We start from the raw sequence: 25,851 nt of genomic DNA, 5'->3' as shown, positions 1-25,851 counted from the left end.
CCAATCAATTTTTTTTTTGACGGGCATCATTCCAGTATAGTGGTTCATATTCATTTTAAGTTTCATGAAATTATACCGGCTAGTTACTGAGAAAACGCAGGTGACGGAAGGAAGGACGGACGGAAGGAAAGACGGACGGACAACGCCATTTCAATATCCCCCTCCCTATTTCATAGGCGGGGGATAATTAAATAACAACGGTTCATGGATAGGAACTGGCCTTTCAGGCAGAAAACAAAAGACCTTTCTAAAAATGTCACTGGCCATAAGACAAACTCTGAACACACTATCCAGTGTAAGAGCACTCAAAACTAAGGCATAATTTTAATGAAAAGGACTTACTTTCCACCCCAGTATATCTTAGACGACACAATGTAGCTGGAACGCCTAAAATAGAAAACAATATGTAATTAATTGCTCCTAATTTATTGATATGTATGCCACATAGTCTTAATACACTCTTATAAGAATCTTTTAAAGACTATTAATATAGAAGTAGGTCCTATTTTTTATGCCGCCAGCCAGGTATCAATCTCGGACCCAGTATTCATAAAAGATATAAAGTCATTTCTTAGCTTAGAGCTGCACTCTCACAGATATACCATTTTTACCACTTTTTTTATTTTTTGTGTTGAAAAGAGCAAATTTTTGCGTGAATATCTGCAAACCAATGATATAAGATTGCTGACAAAAGATCAGATCGCAGATTTTCATATTTCCGTTCGAAAATTAAAGTTTTATGGCTTAAACTGTTACTAACAGTTTAAGAAAAATGCATAAAACATGTCTTAAATATAAAAATCTGTGATCTAATTTTTTGTCAGCCGTCTTATATTTATAACTGGTTTCCATTGATTTTTGCAAAAATTGGCTCGTTCCAAGACAAAAAATAAAAAAGTTGTCAAAATCTGTGAGAGTGTAGCTTTAAGTCAATTTCCTATTTTTTACATAGTCCAATGAAAAGAAAAGCATATTTTGAATCAAATCATAAATAAAGTATTCAAATATTATGAAGTTATTACATCATTTGATAAGTGAGATACTTTATGTAAGAAGTTGACTTAAGTTTGGAAATGACTTTAGATGCTTTATAAATACCACCCCTGGACTCACTGCTTGCAAGTCAGGTGCTCTACCAAATGAGCTAACTGGGCCAGTTAACTTGTATACTTCCTGACCTAGTTTAAGAAACAAAGAAACATGAAAAATATGTGACATTATTGGCAATATCTTCTCACATTCATAAATTAAATTCACAGTTTGAACAAATAAGGCCGTCTTACGCAGGACACACTCCAGGACTCCCCATTTCAGTAATTCAACTGTAACAATAGACATTATAACAGAACAATGATAATTTCACAGTTGCTTTGGAGAAATTTTACCAACTGAGATTATTAAACAATTGCGACACACTAATACCAAATCAACCAAACTGAAACTACGTGGGAAACCTAAATTGCTAATGATAAATTATCATCTACCAAACAATCACTCCTCTGTATCTATGTGTGGAATTTCAATTCACTCTTCCACCTGTTGCACATCATCTTCCCTTTCACAAGTAGAACAATATTTCAATGTTATGCATTTAACAATTCACAGAACATGTGTTACATGCAGCACATGTATGAATTGAAAAATGTCAAAGGGACAAGTCACCAGATGGTCCCCAAATCAGCAAAAACAGTATTTCCTCAAAACAAGCATAGAATTGTCAAAATGAGCATGTATCATACCTTACATGATTATACCTACGCTATTTTTGTACACAATGATATTAATTTTATTTAAGTTTTAAACCATTTTCTTTTTCTTGTAATTGTATCCTCTGGTGTCTAGTCCCTTTAAAAACAAACAATACCTTCACAATATCCAAATATGTCAACATAGACATGCCAGGTGTCATCCACTACACACTCATGCATTATCTTTTTGATATTTGTTGTTTACAATATTGGCTGTGTGTAAAATGATACTGCTCCACTGCATAAACTTTTTTTGGCTTTTGGCCAAAAGAGTTCTACACACCCTCTTAAACTGTAATTTTGACATATTTTTAACAAGGGCAAGGGAGAGTAAAACATTAACCAACTGCTAAATATAAAACAAGGTTGTCTCTCTGTATTTTTGGGGGATAATTTTAAGGGCCATGATCCAGTCATGCATCAGCAGATCTGGCTTGATTTCTAAAGGAACTGAGCTCTCATGGATATTAAACTATTGTACAAGTTTCATTGAGATACAATCGCTGAAGACTGTATTGCTTTCACAAGCAATTGTTTACAGATGCACAGATGTATACATATGAAGAAGACTGCACCATCGCATAAGTTCTTTCAGCCTTTGGCCAGTAAAGCTCAAAATGAATTCAAAGTTGAGGAAAAAAATCTAAATTGCAACGTTTATACAGATTATGATTATTGAAGTAGCAACTATAATGAGAGTAGACTTTTATTAAAATAGGCCACTGCCTTTTTATTGATTCTTATAATCATCTTTTAACCATACTGGTTGACGGTACATTTCCGAACAGGGCACAAATCCCGAACACCAGCTAAAACACACGTTTATTTACCGTGATCGATTATTCGATGATCTAGATCAATACAAAGGCTTGCCTTGGTCACACTTGCGAAATTTCATCTTGTTTTGTTGAGTATTTTTCTAAAAAAAGACATTCAATGTTTATACGCTTAAAGATCAAAATTCAAGATATTTATAAATAGAAATCACGCTTTACATTTGAATTGCATGTTTTGAAAAACATCGGAACAATAAATAACTTTGCAGCTAAGTGTTTATTTAATATAGCATACTTATTAATTATAATTGTATGACCATGTATTTTCGTTTCCCAAGTGTTCGGTATTTGTTCCCTTCATAGCATAAATTTAAGTGTGATTTACTGTTTATAAAATGAACGATTTTCGACATAAAACTGATGAGATTGCGAATCTGTACTTTGACAGATGTTGTCACATTAACCAAAGATGTTTCATACGCAATTTTAACTTACTAAAACAAAAACTCTCCAAGATAATTGTGAAAAACCTGAAAAAGTGTTTGGATTTGTGGCCTTAGCCAGTAAGGTCATCTTTACTTTTAACCATATTTGTGCATAATATCTTAGACATGCTGAGGTACTCAATTCTGATATGCTTTTCTCAGATAATATGGAATATGTCTGATTGAAGTGTTCCTTCGAATGATTAAGTTGAAGACATGATTAGGGGATGACATTTTCAAAGTCAAAAATAGTTTCGGTAGACTAACATGCAAATATCAACAAATGATGCATGCTGAAATCATTCTTTATGTATATAAAAAAAAATACCTTCAGTGTTGTTGGACTACAATATAAAACATATAATAACAACATACAAAGTGGACAAATTATATTTTTAGACATACCTCCATGTTTTCTTCTGCAATATCTTTCCCAGGATAATCTCAGCCCTGAAACAGAGAGACAGCTCCCAACCATCTGTTATTACATGCACGTTTTAACCACCTGGCACCCCTGCCCCACCACCTAAACTCCCTACCCCCCCCCCCCCATTATCCTAATTAACCATCTGTCACAACATGGTTATACACAATTAACAATCTGTCACAACATGGACCTCCTGCCCCCTCCCCCCACAAACATTATCCTAATTAACCATCTGTCATGATCCAAATGGACCCCCTCCCCCATTATTCTAATTTACCATCTGTCACAACTTAGTTACACCAACTAGAAAACCATGCTCCACATTGGCCTAATTAATTATCTGTCACAACCTTGAACTCTTGAACACCCAAATATCCTACTTAACCCTCTGTCCTAACATTATTATTCCAATCATTCCTGAAACCCTGCCCACATTAACCTCAAAAACATTTTTCATTCCTCAAACAAACCTTAAACACATTTGGCATTGCTAAGTGACAACCACCAAAAGATCATGCCCAGATTACCACAATTAACCATCTGTCATTTCTTGGTATTACCCAATTGAATACCTTGCCCAGATTATCAAAAATAACCATCTGTCAAAACCCTGCTCTGATTATCACAATTAACCATCTATCATTACATAGACATCGTCACTTGAATACCCTGCCCATATTATCACAATAAACCATCTGTCATTACATGCACATCACCACTTGAATACCCTGCCGTGATTATCACAATTAACCATCTGTCATTACATAGACATCACCACTTGAATACCCTGCACAGATTATCACAATTAACCATCTGTCATTACATGGACATCACCACTTGAATACCCTGCCCATATTATCACAATTAACCATCTGTCATTACATGGACATAGTCACTTGAATACCCTGCCCATATTATCACAATAAACCATCTGTCATTACATGGACATCGTCACTTGAATACCCTGCACAGATTATCACAATTAACCATCTGTCATTACATGGACATCGTCACTTAAATACCCTGCACAGATTATCACAATTAACCATCTGTCATTACATGGACATCACCACTTGAATACCCTGCCCATATTATCACAATTAACCATCTGTCATTACATGGACATAGTCACTTGAATACCCTACCCATATTATCACAATAAACCATCTGTCATTACATGGACATCGTCACTTGAATACCCTGCCCATATTATCACAATAAACCATCTGTCATTACATAGACATCACCACTTGAATACCCTGCCGTGATTATCACAATTAACCATCTATCATTACATGGACATCACCACTTGAATACCCTGCCCATATTATCACAATTAACCATCTATCATTACATGGACATCACCACTTGAATACCCTGCCCATATTATCACAATTAACCATCTGTCATTACATGGACATCACCACTTGAATACCCTGCCCATGTTATCACAATTAACCATCTGTCATTACATGCACATCGCCACTTGAATACCCTGCCCATATTATCACAATTAACCATCTGTCATTACATGGACATCGTCACTTGAATACCCTGCACAGATTATCACAATTAACCATCTGTCATTACATGGACATCGTCACTTGAATACCCTGCCCATATTATCACAATTAACCATCTGTCATTACATGGACATCGTCACTTGAATACCCTGCACAGATTATCACAATTAACCATCTGTCATTACATGGACATCGTCACTTGAATACCCTGCACAGATTATCACAATTAACCATCTGTCATTACATGGACATCACCACTTGAATACCCTGCCCATATTATCACAATTAACCATCTGTCATTACATGGACATCATCACTTGAATACCCTGCACAGATTATCACAATTAACCATCTGTCATTACATGGACATCGTCACTTGAATACCCTGCCCATATTATCACAATTAACCATCTGTCATTACATGGACATAGTCACTTGAATACCCTACCCATATTATCACAATAAACCATCTGTCATTACATGGACATCGTCACTTGAATACCCTGCCCATATTATCACAATAAACCATCTGTCATTACATAGACATCACCACTTGAATACCCTGCCGTGATTATCACAATTAACCATCTGTCATTACATGGACATCACCACTTGAATACCCTGCCCATATTATCACAATTAACCATCTATCATTACATGGACATCACCACTTGAATACCCTGCCCATATTATCACAATTAACCATCTGTCATTACATGGACATCACCACTTGAATACCCTGCCCATGTTATCACAATTAACCATCTGTCATTACATGCACATCGCCACTTGAATACCCTGCCCATATTATCACAATTAACCATCTGTCATTACATGGACATCGTCACTTGAATACCCTGCACAGATTATCACAATTAACCATCTGTCATTACATGGACATCGTCACTTGAATACCCTGCCCATATTATCACAATTAACCATCTGTCATTACATAGACATCGTCACTTGAATACCCTGCACAGATTATCACAATTAACCATCTGTCATTACATGGACATCGTCACTTGAATACCCTGCACAGATTATCACAATTAACCATCTGTCATTACATGGACATCACCACTTGAATACCCTGCCCATATTATCACAATTAACCATCTGTCATTACATGGACATCGTCACTTGAATACCCTGCCCAGATTATCACAATTAACCATCTGTCATTACATGGACATAGTCACTTGAATACCCTACCCATATTATCACAATAAACCATCTGTCATTACATGGACATCGTCACTTGAATACCCTGCCCATATTATCACAATAAACCATCTGTCATTACATAGACATCACCACTTGAATACCCTGCCGTGATTATCACAATTAACCATCTATCATTACATGCACATCACCACTTGAATACCCTGCACAGATTATCACAATTAACAATCTGTCATTACATGGATATCACCACTTGAATACCCTGCCCATATTATCACAATAAACCATCTGTCATTACATAGACATCTCCACTTGAATACCCTGCCGTGATTATCACAATTAACCATCTATCATTACATGGACATCACCACTTGAATACCCTGCCCAGATTATCACAATTAACCATCTGTCATAACATGGACATTATCAACTGAATACCTTGCTCTGGTTATCACAAATAACCATCTGTCATCACATGGACATTATCACCGGAATACCTTGCCTTGATTATCACATTTAACCATCTGTCATCACATGGACATTATCATCTGAATACCTTCCTCTGATTATAACAATTAACCATCTGTCATTTCTTGATATTACCCACTTGAATACCCTGCTGTGATTATCACAATTAACCATCTGTCATTACATGGACATCACCACTTGAATACCCTGCCCATATTATCACAATTAACCATCTGTCATCACATGGACATTATCACCTGAATACCCTGCTCTGATTATCACAATTAACCATCTGTCATTTCTTGATATTACCCACTTGAATACCCTGCCGTGATTATCACAATTAACCGTCTGTCATTACATGGACATTATCACCTGAATACCCTGCTCTGATTATCACAATTAACCATCTGTCATTTCTTAATATTACCCACTTGAATACCCTGCCGTGATTATCACAATTAACCATCTGTCATTACATGGACATCATCAGCTGAATACCTTGCTCTGATTATCACAATTAACCATCTGTCATCACATGGACATCATCACTTAAATACCCTGCTCTGATTTTTACAATTAACCATCTGTCATAACATGGCCATCATCACTTGAATACCTTGCCCAGATTATCACAATTATCCATCTGTCATTTCTTAGTATTACCGACTTGAATACCTTGCCCAGGTACCACAATTATTTTTCTGACATTACATGGTTATAACCACCTAAAAATCCTGTCAAGATTATTTTAATAATAATAATGATTAATTTAATTACCATCTGTCACTACATGTTTATACCCATTTTAAAACTCAGCCAATACTATAATAATTAACCATCTGTAACAATATGGTTATAATCACATGACATTGAAAACCCTGCCCAGATTATTATAAATAACCATCTGTAATTACATGGATATAAACATCAGAAAACCCTGCCCAGATTACAACAATTAACCATATATGGTTATAATGACTTGAACATCTTCCTTTGCTGTTAACACAGATTCTAAATCAAACAGTTCCCAATCCCCCTTAAATGCATAAGTGCCCACTCAGTCAAACACCTGAAAAGAGTCCGCGAATACTCCCCAGCAGGCACACAATGTCGATTAGACTTTTTTTTTCAAATATAAAACCTATGTAGGGATTCAGACAAAATATCACATTTAATTTACCAACATAACCCTTCCAATGTCATGCTTTTCGATTTTCACATGTTTTTTTTCAGGTTTTCAAGTTCACAAACAATTGGCAATAACACAACACATTGAAAACAATGTATATGCATACCATCATGAAATAATAACTTTTCTCCCACCTCAGATAAGTAGATCCAATAATTTAACCATGCTAGAAATTCTTATCTTGCCCACAGATGAAGATAAAATGCCCGTATGGAACTCCTTTTTAATGGTCACCACATTGTAATTACCTCCTTGTTGAAGACTGTCGTCTGTAGCATCATGGAAATCTTGTCTTGTGGCTTGAACGCTTATTAACTATTTCTCGCTTCAACCTTAGAACTATTTAAAGACTGATTTGATTATTAACATAATCTGAATCACTGCGTGCATATCCATGACTACCACGAATTATCACATATCCATACGCAATTATTTTCACTAAGCACAAAGGAATTCCAGCAAAAAATATTTTTTTACTTAATTTTGTTAAACTGAGGTGGGAGAAAAAGCATCTACCATAGCCGCTTGTGTAAGATAGGTTCATCCTGACCCTTGCGCAGGGTGTTTTGCAGAAACTCGGTAAACCTTGTTTCCACAAAACACCCTACACTCTCGGCCATGGAAGATACTTATAATATTACATAAGAGTATGTTAAGTAATCTATGCTGTTAACAGAATGAAAAAGTGTCAACAGTGTAAAATACACACAACTAATTTAATGAAAGTATGCAATAGTCTATTTTATTATGTAATATGACACAGGACATGTATGTACGTGTTTTTGCATACAGACTGTATTATATTAATTTATTGGTCATTCTTGCCAAATATTTGGCATTAGATTGGAAAGAAGTCAGATCTGAAAATAAGATCATGTGGAAAAAAAGATGTCCAAAAAATGTTCATATCTGACAGGAAAACCAACATCATGTGCCTGCTAGGTAAGCTCTTTATGGCGGTTTTATAGCAATAAATAGTATGATGAACCAAACCAAGTTGACTGTGATGCACCTGGCATTTAACTATTTTTTCTCTTCTCTTGGTTGTGTAACGTTTTGATGTCTGACAATAACAACTTTCCCATTCAACAAATAGACACGTGCAAAGAGAGACCCACCTGTACGCATTCTGTTGTGACAAAAGAATCAAAACACTAATTACTTTTCCATAAACAGCCATCCCTATATACAATGTATATAACTTGTTTATGTTTAGTGAATATCATTCAAAGAACTTTTAAGACACAACAAGAACTTTTGTGAAACAACAATAAAGAATCCCATCCTTGCTATTATTTTAAGAATTTTGACGCTCAAATGTTAATTTTGACCACACGTAAAGAATATCTATGTGGATGGCCAAGGTTACATGTAAACAGATTTATAGATAATATTAATAATATAGAACTTTTTTTCTCTAACATTTTATAAAGCACCCCTCAAAATTATATAAAATACATATGTGACATAATCTGCAAAAATGAGTCCTTTTGAGATATTCATGTTAAGATAGGATTATAAAACAAACCTAAAACAATTTTATTACCCTAAAACAATGTAATAAAATAAGTCAAGAGTATCTTCAAAAACATGTAAATTAACTAACTATGACGGCCTGGAAGCGAGACATGATACCTCACAAAAATGAAGATGACACATTTTCCTCTGATGATGTCACATATGTACATAATTTATTATATATTTACTCAAATATTATTTTTGGGGTCCTAACAGTTTTCAAAACAAATCTATAAGGATATATAAAACATGTATATAACTGCTTAATTTATAAATAGGCAACACATTTGAAAGGAGACAATTTCAGCTTTAAGTATAAGTAGTTTTCTGAAAAAAAAAATGGGTTTATATAATGTTATTAAAGTAATTTTTTATTTCTGCTTTAAGAGACCACATGCTTTACCTTTATTTCTGAATTATTTTCAGTGATTTTTTCATATAGAAAATAGCCTTTTTCTTTCATGACACAACATACTTGACATATATTTTATTAATTCATTTTCAGCTATAGAAAATGACTTCAGTAATATTCAATGGATGCTGACAATTTGCCAATGAACTTATGATGCCAAATTTTCAGACTGAAGTTTGGCGAGAAGTTGAATAAAAGCATTATTATAATATTCATAGCCTGATTAATGGCATCTGTTAAGTCCAAAAGATAGTTTGAACTCTTAACTGAAAAGAAAGATGGAGGGTATTCATTTAAACATGTATGTATTGGAGAATGTACGGTATGAAGCTCCGACCAAATAGTGTAGTTCAGTTGACTATAATCAGACATTCATGCATGGGGCCACAGCAGCCAAGGCAGATTCAGGGTGATAACATATGTCAGAATAATCATTGGGACAGAAATACACTCATGATGTTCTTACTAAAATTGGTTTAAAGTTACACCAATAATATCATCCCTTAACAAAGGTTTAAGAAAAATAGAGGTGTCATTTTTTATATATATTTCAGTTTTGGTTTCATTAATTGAATCAAAATTTGAGGTTGACTTAAAGGGAAACCTAAAAAAACTGACCCCATTCCTTGTAACAACTTTGGGGTTTCCCTAAAACTAAGGAGAAATTTAGAGGAAAAAGAGAATTTTTCATTTCCATTAAATAAACACTTATCTGAGTAAATTTGCCTTCTTTCATTTATACCAGTCTATATTTTATGATATAAATTTATTTAAAATTATGTGATATAAACTGATTGGAAGCTACTTGAGCAAGAAAGACAACTCATAGTGACAGTGCAAAACCTACTAAATATGTAATTTGAGTTGTCTTTCTTGGACCCTGTAGCTTCCATTCCTCCCAATATGAATTGTTCAACCAGTTTTCATATATGCCTTTTCATCAATAATAGACTAAATTAAATAACCAGTTCACTAATTTACCTAGAGTAGATAGGAAATACTTTGTTAAAAAGCTGCTACGTAAGAAAAAGATGCATCAATTCATTTACAGCTGTATTTCAGTTATATGCATTCAAAGAAAGTGTTTATTAGTCAACATAAATTGAATAAAAGATAGCATGACATGGAGTGATTTAAAGCTATAAAAACATTATAGAGAGATAATGTAAAAACCAAACACTTTAAAATGTAATGTTTTTTAAACATTCAAAAGCAATCAAAAATAAATCTCAAGATAACTGTAAATGGAAAAGGCATATTATACAAAGTTTTGAAACATGCTTAATTCTAACACGGTATTTTGCACCCTCAAACTATAATTTCACTCCTTTTCATAATAAATCAAAGTTGCTGTGTTCAAATTTTCGTGGATTCAGATTAGCACCATCCAAAAAATGGCCATTCAAGGGGCACAGTAGCATTGAAACATTTTTTTTAAATTTTAATGCATTATTATGTTTAACACATTTGAACCAAAAAAGCATTATGATTTGTGTACAGGTAAAAAATATAAGCAATATTTTGGCTTTTTATAATTGGGGAATTTATTAATTAAACTTTTTTTTTAAAGCTGCACTGTCACAGATTTACCGTTTTGACAATTTTTTTCTCTTTTTTTTGTCTTGCAAAAAGCAAATTTTTGCGTAAATATCTGCAAACCAGTGATAAATGATTGCTCACAAAAGATCAGATCGCAGATTTTCATATTTACGGTTTAAGAAAAATGCTTAAAACATCAGTTTTTGAACTTAAATATAAAAATCTGCGACCTAATTTTTTGTCAGCATTCTTAACTGGTTTCCACACATTTTCGCAAAAATTGGCTCGTTCCAAGACTAAAATTAAAAAAGTTGTCAAAACGTTCAATCTGTGAGAGTGCAGCTTTAATGAAGTATCAGTACGCATATCATTTAACAAAATAACGCATTAAAAGTAAAAATAATGTTTGCCTCAGCTAATATTGTCAATGTGCCCCTTTAAGACTCCGAAATAGCAAAAATCAGCCCTTTCGGCAAAGAAGAGGTGTAATGTGAAAAGATTCAGATTTTAAAATAAACTCATTTAAATTCTTTAAGCTTTCATTCCTAGCATTAAACATTACTCTTAGGAGGCAATAGTTATAAAATAAAACATTTGGAATTGGAAATAAAGCACAAGAGGGGCAACTGTGAACTTATCAAGAAATAAAAGCAAGACAGAGTTATCACCCTTTAGCTACAACACAAAAACATACAATTACCTCATGGCTATCTGGTCTGTAAAATGAATTCTGCAAGGCAAATAAACAGTTTGTGCAGTGAACTTATTGTTTTAATGATTTATGAATGATATGATTAACTGTTGGTAACATTATAAAACTCATTTTTCAACTCTTTAAGACCTTTTATAATAAATTACAAAACTGTTGTTGCTGTTTTCCAAATTAAAGCTCAAAAGGAAATGCTTGATTTTAATGTTTCAGTTATATTTCAAACACTAAACTTTGCTTTACATTCAAATACTCAAATATATTATAGGTCTTAAAAGCCATTAAAAAGGGCCCTGAGTTTTTTTTAATTTATTAAGTGATATAACATAAATTATGATATAAATTATTTGATATAAAAATCATTCTGTCCAAAAATAATCTCATTATAGGGTTTACAATATCTGAATGGAAAGGGGGCAATGTTTTAAAATGAATGTTTTTGGTGTATAATTATATATTAAATATATTAATATGATTTATATAAATGCTTTTCAAACTGACAAAAGTTTACCAGGCTTAAATAGGATACTGTTACATCATTGAAGCTGACTGTGCTGGATCATCAGAAAGGATATTGATCGATCTTACATTTTATCTTAAAGGGCTAGTTTAAGCCATCTTTAAGTGAACCTCCCCCTTCCAAAAAAATATATAAGTATAGTACACAACTTCTATGTATTGATCTTAATCTTTATCACTGTCTGCTGTCTATCAGGTCTCAGATCTGAGTGTCCTGCTGTGCAATACTTGAGGTTATTGTTGTAGAAATAAACAAAATATCTTGTTTAATTGTGTTTATAGTTTGCCTTTTTAAATAATAATCAAGTTATTATTACCATACTTCAGAATAAGAATAAGTCTTAATGCAATATACACAATAGCTGAATAGAATATAAGTCAGGATCATGTTGGAAATTTGCTGTTATAATAGAGCAGACAAAAAATGATATCATGTTGTGCCAATATTTTGAAGTGACTGTGAAAAAACATTATATGTATGTTTCAAAGTTTATTATAAAGACAAACTTCTGTGAAACGGCTCTTACCATTAAGACATTCTTTTTGTATGTTTATAAAAAATATTTATATCCCATCCAGCCACTGCAACATTAAATCACCTCACACTTTTTTGAATATTTGTATGTTTGTAGGTTATTAATTGTATATGATGAAAGAGACTGCAGATAAATAATACTTGCATTTAAAATTTGACTTTTTTCATTGATCTGATGATCATTTTACAGATTTCTTTAAGATATATTTTGTATTCTCACTTTATGTATTAAATGACATAAAGAACCTAAATTTTCTTTTGACATACTAAATCTCGATTAAAATGGGTCTTAACACTGCCTTATTAAATCGCTCTTTAAAATAAGAGTAAACTGAAAATTATATCATGAATATGATATTAGTGCTTGAAACTAAACATACAAAAACCTACTGATAAAAAGGCTAATATTAAACACAATTCGAATATTGCTCAGAACTTTCCCATCATAATGTTAACTTTAAAGGTGAAATATTTTTATGATGTCCTCATACATTTAAATAAAAAAATAAATTCTTTTAATTGATATCCCCCGCCTGAATAGGCAAAGTTCATTGATTGAAAGTGAAAAGTAGGTGGAATATTCCTATATTAACATGTAATATGGCTGCAGAGAAATGGACCATTATGAACATTACCCTGCTCTGATTATCACAATTAACCATCTGACATAACATGGACATCATCACCTGAATACCCTGCTCGATTATCACAATTAACCATCTGTCATAACATGGACATCATCACTTGAATACCCTGCTCTGATTATCACAATTAACCATCTGTCATAACATGGACATCATCACCCGAATACCCTGCTCTGATTATCACAATTAACCATCTGTCATAACATGGACATCATCATCTGAATACCCTGTTAATTATCACAATTAACCATCTGTCATCACATGGACATCATCACCTGAATACCCTGCTCTGATTATCACAATTAACCATCTGTCATAACATGGACATCATCACCTGAATACCCTGTTCTGATTATCACAATTAACCATCTGTCATAACATGGACATCATCACTTGAATACTCTGCTCGGATTATCACAATTAACCATCTGTCATAACATGGACATCATCACCTGAATACCCTGCTCTGATTATCACAATTAACCATCTGTCATAACATGGACATCATCACTTGAATACCCTGCTCTGATTATCACAATTAACCATCTGTCATCACATGGACATCATCGCTTGAATACCCTGCTCTGATTATCACAATTAACCATCTGTCATCACATGGACATCATCACTTGAATACCCTGCTCTGATTATCACAATTAACCATCTGTCATAACATGGACATCATCACCTGAATACCCTGCTCTGATAATCACAATTAACCATCTGTCATCACATGGACATCATCACCTGAATACCCTGCTCTGATTATCACAATTAACCATCTGTCATAACATGGACATCATCACCTGAATACCCTGCTGTGATTATCACAATTAACCATCTGTCATAACATGGACATCATCACTTGAATACCCTGCTCTGATTATCACAATTAACCATCTGTCATAACATGGACATCATCACCTGAATACCCTGCTCTGATAATCACAATTAACCATCTGTCATAACATGGACATCATCACTTGAATACCCTGCTCTGATAATCACAATTAACCATCTGTCATAACATGGACGTGAAAAGTAGGTGGAATATTCCTATATTAACATGTAATATGGCTGCAGAGAAATGGACCATTATGAATGTTGAATATAAGTTTGAGTTTGTTTGGAATTATTTTAAATAAACATGTTGTATATAGAGTAACATTTGTAATAGTTTCTATGAATTTGAATGATTTTTCTAAGATCTGACCTAGTGACCTTATTTTGGATCGTATGTGATCCAGTTTTATATACTCAAAGAGTTCATCAAGGGAAACATTTTGATTAAGTTTCATGAATATTTGACCATGTATAAAAGCCTCTAGTTTGTTCCAAAGGTTTTTCTAAGATTTGACCTAGTTTTTGACCCCATGTTACCCACTTTTACAAGTGGTCTAGATATAATCAAGGGGAACCAAGGTTGACCAAGTTTGAACATTTTCTGATGAATGCCTACCAAGATATGGTTCCAGACGGATGGACGGAAGGACAATGGAATGACGGACGGATGGACAACGGCAAAAAATATCCCCCTCCTTCGATTTGGTGGGGGATAACAAGCTGAAACTATTGTGACCCGATGTTTGTAAGAATAACAGCAGATCACAAGAGTGTCAATCAAACCTTTAGAGTTGTAAGGATTTTAAAATTAACCTCAATCAGGTTAAAAACGTTGTTTACTTAAAGTTCTGAACAATCCGTAAGTTAATACATAATGGATCAAAATTACACAAATACAAATACATCCAGGGTTCTCAATAAGTTTCGATCATACCATACCAAATAGTATTGTAACTGACCAGCTACTATTTATTCTAATTAAAATTGTCTTATTTTTCCAAATTTGTACCAGTTAAATGCCATTCAAACCGTCCAGCCTGTGGCGGGTTCTTATTGAAAACACTGTACATTACAACCATTTATATTATAATACAACATTGACTGACATTTTACCAAATACAGGCCACAAAATACTACATTAAAACAAATTGGGCACAATTTAAAGCACATGGCTGGTATTAAGATAACATCTTAAGTCATTTCCAAACAGAACTTGATTTTCAAAAATTAAATTATTTCAGTTTTTATATCATACGACTTTGAGAAACTTCACTACGGAGAGTCACCGGAAAGTGACTTAAGTTAAGAAATGACTTAAGGTGCCTTATGAATAACTAGCCCAGCCCCACTTTAAGCGCACAAATAATTAAAGACAGGGGAAGTCAATAATTAACCAAATCTGTTTCATTACATGCGTTCAATAGTCACTTTGTCTGTCATCACCTTAAACTTAATGCTTATTTGTGAAGAGAAAAATAATTTTAGGTGAAAAGCATAGAAATAAGTGTATTCATTCTTCTAAAATTATAGTTTCAATGAAAATATGACTGTTGTATTTCGTTAAAGTTGCCCTCTAACAGATTGACATTTTTGACATTTTTTAATAGTTGGTCTGTGAGAATAAGCTGATTTTGGTATCAGTGCCTTCAGTTCAGTACTTTAATGTGATTCACAATAGAACAGATCTAAATGGCTTAGGAAACTGCCGAAAATTTCATTTTTCTTAAAGCATAAATAACACTAATCTAGCCATCAAATATCTTAATCTTCGAACGCAATTATGAAAAACTGCAATCTGATCAGTTGTCAGCAGTCTTGTATCACTGATTCCTGACATTTACGTCAAACTTGTCTCATTCCAGGACAAAAAATGATTGAAAAAATTGTCAAAATGACCAATCTGTGAGAGTGCAGCTTTAATACCAATTTATTTAAGTTGGATTGTGAAGCCAATAATTGCAATGTAAGGACAATTAAATGAAAACATTTCCTACTGGGTGTCAAGCTAAAATGGTCTTATTTGAGAAAATAATCAGTGATTACTTTTGTGAAATAATTCATTATGACGTACATGTATATAACTCTCTCTGCATGGTGTTACGCCAGAATGTGGTCTTGTGTGTTGTGTAAGAAACTGTTAAAATCATATATAACTTCTGTATGGAAACCCACATGTCCGACTAGTGGACCACATGAGAAACGCACATACCGTATATGTCCTATTAAATGTGCCCTGCAATGACTTTTTAGAATCCTGCGAGTTGAACAGGAACCATTTTTAGGGTACCCATTTAGCAACTTCTTCAAATCAGCTAATTTGAAGTAAAGAACATGAACAAGCAGTAAACATGAACAAGCAGTTTCCGCTGCATCGTACCTGTAAACTTTCCATGATGTGAAAATAAATTATATGGTCTGCTGAATACATGACTCCAATATATCAATACACAATTTGATGCAATTTTATCGTCATTACGTGCAATAGGGTATGGGTTGTCCGTATATGCATGACATTAGCAGGTGCCTGAAAATGACGGCCTTAGGATTTCTTTATTTTTTTGTAACTTTTAAATTTTGGAGTTGAAAGTTTTTTATTGTTTATATCAGAAAATGGGAAAATAGACCCACAAAAGACCCCTGGGCATTCACATTTAGTAGGACATTTACGGTAATCTCACATCAATATTTTATATTTTAAGTACGTAAACATGTTTTTTCATTCATGATGTTTATAACAAAGTTCTCAAGCTGTGAAAGACTGTGAATTCTGTTTGTTTTTTTACTATATATATCTTCTAAATACGTCAGACAAGAGTTACATACAGGCATATTGGGGTCAAAGTTGGGCTAAAAAACTGTGACCCACTTACTAAATACTTATACAACGGAATGGTTTTATAATATAATATTTAACTAGCAGCTTTTTTCAAGTTGTTTTTTTGCTAAATACATGATGATCAAAGAAGTGAAGAAGGCCAGGCCTGTCTTTCATAAGAACAATTACAAAACCAGAATATATCATAATAAATATGGTCATTGGATAAGTTCAATTTTTACAATCTTATGTGTATCAATGCGTCGCATAAGTTTAAACTTCAGTATTTTGCAGATTATTTTCTGATGATAAGGTTATGGCTAAGTGAAACTTAAACAACCTAAAATCTGCCCCCTGAATAAAAAAAATGTAAAATGGATGCTTCATTATAAAAGCAGCCATAAGTGTGTGCAATGGGAAGAAAGGAAATTGACCACACAATATCAAATGACAAACCCAGGTACATGTTTAATTCCCAATTCCACAATAGTTCAACTTCTATACATTATGTAGGTCTAGAGTCGACTGTTATTGTGAGAACAAACGCATATGTACTTACTTTCCTGCCGCGTAAACTTCCGCCGTGTCAAAAAAGTTGATTCCACTTTCGTACGCCAATGTAAGCATCTCCTCGGCGGTCTGAAATAATGAACAAGAATGACTTTTAACGCTCTTTTGCGAGGTAAATCTAAATTATACATATCACACACAAAAAGGACTTATTTAGGCTGAAGACATCTCACTTATACCATTGAACGTCCCAACCTAAAAACAAAGTTTTTCTTTCCAGGGTTTACGTTATACAAGTTCAACACTAAATTGTAATTTTCAGCCACAGCGTACACTTTTAACCATATAGTTTTAAGAAAGAATTAAAACTCAAGTTTTTTCACAACATAATAATTTATGTAACATGTTAAAACTGAGAAATAAGTTCCTCCAATGCTGTGAGCATCAGTTATTTTTCTGGTATACCTCATCTGAAGTCTGCGCACCAAATGTAACCCAGGTCCCTGGAAAAATTAAAAAAATTGTATGAGTGTGTAAATACAGATTTACTTTGATAAAAAAAAAAAAAAAGTTTTTGAAAATTCAGTGGTCAAAAGTCATATCACATGTATACACTACATGTCACATTAGAATATACTATATATTATAATATATTAGAAAAAAAATTAAAAATTAGTTTTGCATGTTCCGGGATGTGATTGACATGGCAGCTGGAGGGCTGAAACCATTTTGGCCATGGGTTCTACGGGGGCTCTCGGGGTCAAAAGCACATTGCCATAGAATAAAACCTGGCTTTTTAGAAGCTCTTTGGAGGGCTCTTGAAGCAAACAGGAATACCAGCTCTAAGAACAGTCATTTCAGCATAGATTGTTACAAGGGTTTTCGGGGGCCAAAAAATAAGCCCTGGGTATTCACTAATGTCTTGAGTCTAATTTGCAAAACTGCAAATCTTCATTGGATTGTACAATTCCTTAACAATATTATATAAATGCTAAAATGCAATACATGTTCCATAATATACAACTTTGATCAGTTATATTTACTTGTAGAAGACTTTGATCAGTTATATTTACTTGTAGAAGACAACTATATTAAACAAGAGGGCCATGATGGACCTAAAACGTTCACCTAAACAAAGAGCCACAACTCTGCATTAATAAAAATGTTGCAATTTAAACATTTCTTAACTGATGACGATGCCTTGTTTAACATTTGTAAAGGATTATGCAATGACGCTACCTGTAAAATTTCATTGAATTTGGCCAGGTAGTTTCAGAGATTTTTTTAAAGCAAAACAGTAAGTCGGCCATTTTGTTGTTGTTGTTGATGATCAATCTCAACGCCTTGTTGTATTTATGTAGAGGGTCATGCAATGAAGCTTCCTGTAAAGTTTCAGTGAATTTGGTCAAGTAGTTTCAGAGGGGATGTGTTTTAAGCAATTGTTGACGGACGGATGGTCAGACAACAGACAAAGAGCGATCACAATAGTTCACCTTGAGCACTTCGTGCTCTGATGAGCTTAAAAGATAATTTGTTACATTCAACAATTTGAAATCCTGAGTCTGAATCCCAAACTCGGACTCAATACATTATGGGTATGGCCCCTGTAGTTGTGCATTATCAAAATAATGTGCCCTTGTTTATAGTAAAAACAAAATTTTAGTATAAAAATCCTGCCTTACCAAGGCCAACCATAGACACTCTTAGCCCAGATTTGCCCAAGTTTCTGAAACAGAAAATTAAACACGTTTACACAAAAAGATAGAAAAGATATTATATAACACAAGCGCACCACAAGTGCCCATTAAAACTAGTAAGTTTAAATGTTAATAAAGGGGCATAACTCATAACACAACTCCATTAATCAAGGGGCATAACTCAAGTGGTCACTACTACAAGGCATGTTTTCAATCAATCAAGGGGCATAACTCAAGTGGTCACTAATAGTAGGCATGTTTTCAATCAATCAAGGGGCAAAACTCAAGTGGTCACTAAAAGTGGGCATGATTTCAATCAATCAAGAGGCATAACACAAGTGGTCATTAATAGAAGGCATGTTTTCCATCAATTAAGAGGCATAACTCAAGTTGACACTAATACTAGTCAGCTCTTCTGTCAATCAAGGGACATAACTCAAGAGGACACAAATACAAGTCAGCTTTCCTATCAATCAAGGGACATTACTCAAGTGGTCTCTAATTTTATTCATGTTTTCCATTTATCAAGGGGAAATACTCAAGTGGCCACTAGTTCTAGTCATGTATTCCATTTATCAAGGGGAATTACTTAAGTGGCCACTAATTCTAGTAATATTTTCCATTTTTCAAGGGGAATTAATCAAGTGGCCTCTAGTTCTAGTCATGTTTTCCAAGTTCTAGTCATGTTTTCCATTTATTAAGGGAAATTACTCAAGTGGCCACTAATTCTAGTCATGTTTTCCAATTATCAAGGGGAAATACTCAAGTGGCCACTAATTCTAGTCAAGTCTTCCATTTATCAAGGGGAAATACTCAAGTGGCCACTAATTCTAGTCATGTTTTCCATTCATCAAAAGGAATAACTCAAATGGCCACTAATGTTAGTCATGTTTTCCATTTATCAAGGGAAATTACTCAAGTGGCCACTAGTTCTAGTCATGTTTTCCATTTATCAAGGGAAATTACTCAAGTGGCCACTAATTCTAGTCATGTTTTCCAAGTTCTAGTCATGTTTTCCATTTATCAAGGGAAATTACTCAAGTGGCCACTAGTTCTAGTCATGTTTTCCATTTATCAAGGGGGTGACTAAAGTGACCACTAGATCTAGTCATGTTTTCCATTTATCAAGGGGAATTACTCAAATGGCCACTAGTTCTAGTCATGTTTTACATTTATCAAGGGGAATTACTCAAATGGCCACTAGTTCTAGTCATGTTTTACATTTATCAAGGGAAATTACTCAAGTGGCCACTAATTCTAGTCATGTTTTCCATTTATCAAGGGGGGTGACTCAAGTGACCATAGTTCTAGTCATGTTTTCCATTTATCAAGGGAAATTACTCAAGTGGCCACTAGTTCTAGTCATGTTTTCCAATTTCTAGTCATGTTTTCCATTTATCAAGGGAAATTACTCAAGTGACCATAGTTCTAGTCATGTTTTCCATTTATCAAGGGAAATTACTCAAGTGGCCACTAATTCTAGTCATGTTTTCCAAGTTCTAGTCATGTTTTCCATTTATCAAGGGGAATTACTCAAGTGGCCACTAATTCTAGTCATGTTTTCCAAGTTCTAGTCATGTTTTCCATTTATCAAGGGGAATTACTCAAGTGGCCACTAGTTCTAGTCATGTTTTCCATTTATCAAGGGGGGTGACTCAAGTGGCCACTAGTTAGATGAAGATAGTCATGTTTTACATTTATCAAGGGGAATTACTCAAGTGGCCACTAATTTTAGTCATGTTTTCCATTTATCAAGGGGAATTACTCAAGTGGCCACTAGTTCTAGTCAGCTTTCCTATCAATCAAGGGGCATAACTCAATTGGCCACTACTAACTAATACTGGTGTTAGCATTTCTGTCAATCAACAGGCATTATTCAAGAAGTATTATTTATTAAATAATATAACTCAGATCAAATCTATTCCATTTATTCCATAAAACATATTATCATGCTGATAGCAAATACAACTATGCAAAGGCTTGAGTTCATGCATTAGCAAAAAGGTTTTACAGAAGAGCAAATCAATAAAGTTATGAAAAAAGGAAAACTCATTAATTGTTTCTTAGAATGTTTGTGAATAAAAAAATAGACAGATTATTTAGACAAATAATAAATTGACAATTTTTGTTGGCCATGTGTTACAAAATATTGTTATATATATTTGGCTGACTTAAGTTTGAATATTTTGGGCATATCAATAAAAGTGGTATTCACTTTTAATCATTCTTTTATTAAAGTTGTTATAAAATCTATAAAGCAAATGGCAATTTATACTCTAACTTTCCTTTTTCAACTTAATTGTATCCATAATTATTATTGAACAAAAGTAGAGGATGTTTTAAGTAACTTGGAATCCAGGACTGGCATGTTGATGGTAATTTCTTAGCAACACATGAATTATTCATGGATAACAAAAACAATGAAGAGTTCAGGGTTTTTTTTTCCCTCAGAGACTAGAGATTTGTTTAAATCTGGCCTATATTGAGCTGCTATCCATGTTTACTGGAAGCAATCAATTAACAGGTTCTAAAACAGATCTTTCAGACATAATAACAGACAGACAGAAACTGCAGGAATAGCTGTTGGGTGGAATTACTGTAATTAGTTTCCATATTATGCCAATAAAATATGTAAGCAAGCCTTATTGTGCCAATTTTAGGAAAAAAACAGACATTTTGGGAATACTTGCGTAGCGAAATATGCCATTTTAAGAAAAAATCATCATTTTGCTAGTGGAATCAGTGATTTTTTTGGTGCAATTTACTGCTTTCTAAAGGCTGTTTCCCCTTGCGAAAAACTGTCTATTTTCCCAAAATTTTCATAAATTTTTCCCAATTTGATAACTGTCCATTACGTTAATGAATAAAAAAGCAATGAATTTCTTCAAATATAAACAAAATCTTGACAATACTTACTCTTTCACTGCATAATGTATGCACAAAAAATTTAAACATGTATATTTGCCATTAGCTATTTTGGCCTGATTTTGTATTTTTCCCACAGTCAACATTTTTTCCCAATTTGCAAGACACAGGCGGTAAAAAAAAATCCAAAAAAAATCACTGGGAATGGGTGAGATAGCCCGACCTGTGGGTACTTTAGAAAAAGGCCTGGTTAGGGTTCAAAGTTTCCTTACTTCTCCCATAGACATACCATGATACGGATATTCATAACCTTTAAACCAATGGAGAGAATTACCGTACTAGTTACATAAAACCCTGGACAACCGAATGCACTATAAGGGACCATTTTCATAACACTTCTGAAATCATATCTTAATTTAAGTCAATCTCCATATATATTTGAAGTCTTAAAATTATTTTTAACATTAAAGTGTTTTTTTTCAATAAATTCAAGGAAAATGAAGTATTTCAGATATTATCAGGTTAATATAAAATATGACCAGTGAGAGACTTATGTTTTATGAATAACAACCCACAGTGGCCATATTCATAAAACATCTTAAATTAATTCCTAACTTAAGTTGATTTTTTAACAATTAAAAAAAAAAAATGCCATACAAGGTCAATGAAAATTTATTTTGGAAAAATCTCAAGTTCTTATTTCATATGTGTCAAAATAGAGATACTTAAATTAGGAAAGTGACTTAAAAGGGGCTACACACCAGACTGAGATGGTCCCAAAAACTGCAAATACAATATTTCCACAAAACAAGCCTAGAGTTGTCAATACAAGCCACTCAAACCCTAATATCTTGGTCAGAAGCGGGTGCGTTAACCACTTGGCTAACCAGACAACCCATATTTTTGCTATTGGCAAAAACCATGTGTCTTGCATCTTCCACTTTGTTAGTGCTCCACATGTATATTTTTCTGCTTTTTATTGTTTGGCAATGATTCAATTGGCCCCGGGCATGATCATGGGCCATCGATTAATTCTGTTTTCTGTTGTACCAAATTGGAATTACATGAAGTTCAGAAGAGAATTTTAAGACTTTAGTCAACATGATTTTGTGGCGGTATAGCTAGATAGCAAAAATAGCCTATTTTGCGAAAATAGCATCTGTCTACGGTATATAACAAGCTATTTTCGTAGTCCAATGCTATTTTCGCGAAAATAGGCTAGTGTCGCATATATGGGCTATTTTTAAAAACATCTTTCAAACTACCCAAAAAAGAAAAAGAAACAAAAAATCATTTTTCTATAATGTTTCGTTTATATATATTAATATATATAAATAATTATCTGGTTTATATAATGATATAGCAGGCTATTTTCGTAGACAAATGTTATTTTCGCGAAAATAGGCTATTTTCGCTATCTAGCTATACCCATTTTGTGGCATGAATGCCAATGGTTACCATGCAAAACCTGTATTTGCCCCTGAATTTTGCTATTATATTAAATCAATTGTAAGTTTTTGCCTAAACTCCAACTGGAATGATTTTGATGAAACTGTAGGTTATATTTACAGATTAATGTGTCTGTCCAGGACTTCTGAGAGGAATTATCCAAACAATTTTGTTATTGAAGAAACAATGCTAAATCAGATTACTTTGTTCTACAAAAGAATATATACTGAATCCAAGTCTATTTGCACATGTATGTTTGTCCAGGATTATCATATGACTAGTAAAAATCTCCCTTTGTTAAACGATAAATTTTATGGATTGATTATTCACCATTATACTATTATTATTCCTATGTGGAATAGTCATCAAATGCAAAGTGAAGGGATGACTGGCCCTAGAGCAGCTTGAACCAACAACCTTTTGAGAGAGGAGCGGACACCTATACTACTAGATAACTCTCCCCCACTGGTGTGACTTGAACCAACAACCTTTTGAGAGAGGAGCGGACACCTATACTACTAGATAACTCTCCCCCACTGGTGTGACTTGAACCAACAATTGAGGTAGAGGCATACACCTCTACCACTAGACAACTCTCACTCCCTGTTGCAGTTGAACCAACTATCTCTTGAGGGAGAGGCAAACACCTTTACCACTAGACCACCTCGCACAATAAATTAATTTATTAGGTAAAGATTTTTTTTTTTTAATTGATTCAGTTATTGGATTTTCGGCTATATTCTTGTAGCAACTGATCTTATGTAAATGCTTTTCAGAAAAATGTTGCAACATTAACATTATCAACACAAATTATTATGGTTGTCCCATTAACACATGCAGTGACAGATAAGTGCACTTGTTTTTTCTCAGCCTCGGCATATATTTTAGTTTGGTATTTGAGGTCACCAAGCCGAATAAATGGGCTTTCTTCGGGCACTCAGGTTTCCCCAACAACACAAGACTAGTCTCTTGTGCAACATCTTGCCAACAAGATTGACATATATAAGCATAAGTTAATATATTTTACTTCCTTCACAATCGTAAAATAAAGTTTAAATTAACAAAAAACTGTCACCATTTATCATATAAATTATAATATTAATACTTACTTGTAATGCATCTTGGATGACATCTTGTATTGTGATGTGCAGCAAATCTCTCTACAAAAATGCTGGTTTTTCTTACAGCAGCCTTCTGACCTGTGATACTGAAAAATAGAGGTGCAAATTTAATTCAATCAATTTGGAAAGTAAGTTTATTACAACTCTTGTTACAACAGACGCATTTTCTGGGCAAAAGTTTAGTCTACCGATATATATTAAATATGAAATTTTTATGTTTATATATCAAACTAAATATTGGATTCACTAATTAATTTATGCTCAAATGAGTAAATACCAGTTGCTGTTTTATCTTTATTCATAAAATTAAGTACAATAAATCAATCTTAACAACTATGTAAAAAAATGTGGTCAACTTAAATCTGTGAACGAATCCCTTTAAGATGCATGCCTGATAAATGTCATACTTTATTTGCCTTATAATCTTATCTTGGGGCTGATTATTTAGAACTATAAAGTTAACAACTTTGTTAACGTCAGTTGTTTACCTTCAACCTATGACTGCTCGGAAAGTTAAGTGGATAATCCGATATACTCATGATCAGCTGTATTTTTAACAAGATTTAAAACATTACTCATTTAGCTGTACTTGTTTAAATTTGGATATGTGAGCACATTATCAAATATGTTTAACAGTTAACAACGCTGTTGTTAATTACTCTAACTTTAACAATGTACCGTAATTCACCTAAGAGTTCGGACACTCTAAATATTCGGACACCCATAATTATTTTCCAAAATAATTTATTCTGCGTACCTAATTTTCGGACACCCAAAGGACATCAATCATAACTTTCACAGTTACCAAGTTTCACAGACTAAGATTACTGATTTTTATCTTTACAATGCCTGGCTAGATTACCTAACCGTA

At 33.5% G+C, this 25,851-nt stretch overlaps 1 protein-coding gene across 1 annotated transcript in view; it reads right to left on the bottom strand.

Annotated features, from left to right (window-relative positions):
* Positions 1–25,851, bottom strand: part of LOC128246866 (voltage-gated potassium channel subunit beta-2-like) — a 51,393-nt gene that overhangs the window by 24,250 nt on the left and 1,292 nt on the right. The window contains exons 2-8 of the mRNA XM_052965360.1: positions 24,969–25,066; positions 19,531–19,574; positions 18,314–18,351; positions 17,898–17,977; positions 11,974–12,003; positions 3,415–3,459; positions 343–387 (exon numbers count right to left, since the gene is read on the bottom strand). Of these exons, the coding sequence (XP_052821320.1) occupies positions 343–387; positions 3,415–3,459; positions 11,974–12,003; positions 17,898–17,977; positions 18,314–18,351; positions 19,531–19,574; positions 24,969–25,066 (380 nt within the window). The remainder of the gene's footprint in view (positions 1–342; positions 388–3,414; positions 3,460–11,973; positions 12,004–17,897; positions 17,978–18,313; positions 18,352–19,530; positions 19,575–24,968; positions 25,067–25,851) is intronic.

The sequence above is a fragment of the Mya arenaria genome, chromosome 9 (assembly GCF_026914265.1).
Source record: "Mya arenaria isolate MELC-2E11 chromosome 9, ASM2691426v1".
NCBI lineage: Eukaryota > Metazoa > Mollusca > Bivalvia > Myida > Myidae > Mya > Mya arenaria.
The sequence above is the reverse complement of the archived record's forward strand: the minus strand, read 5'-3'. Positions and strand labels throughout refer to the sequence as shown.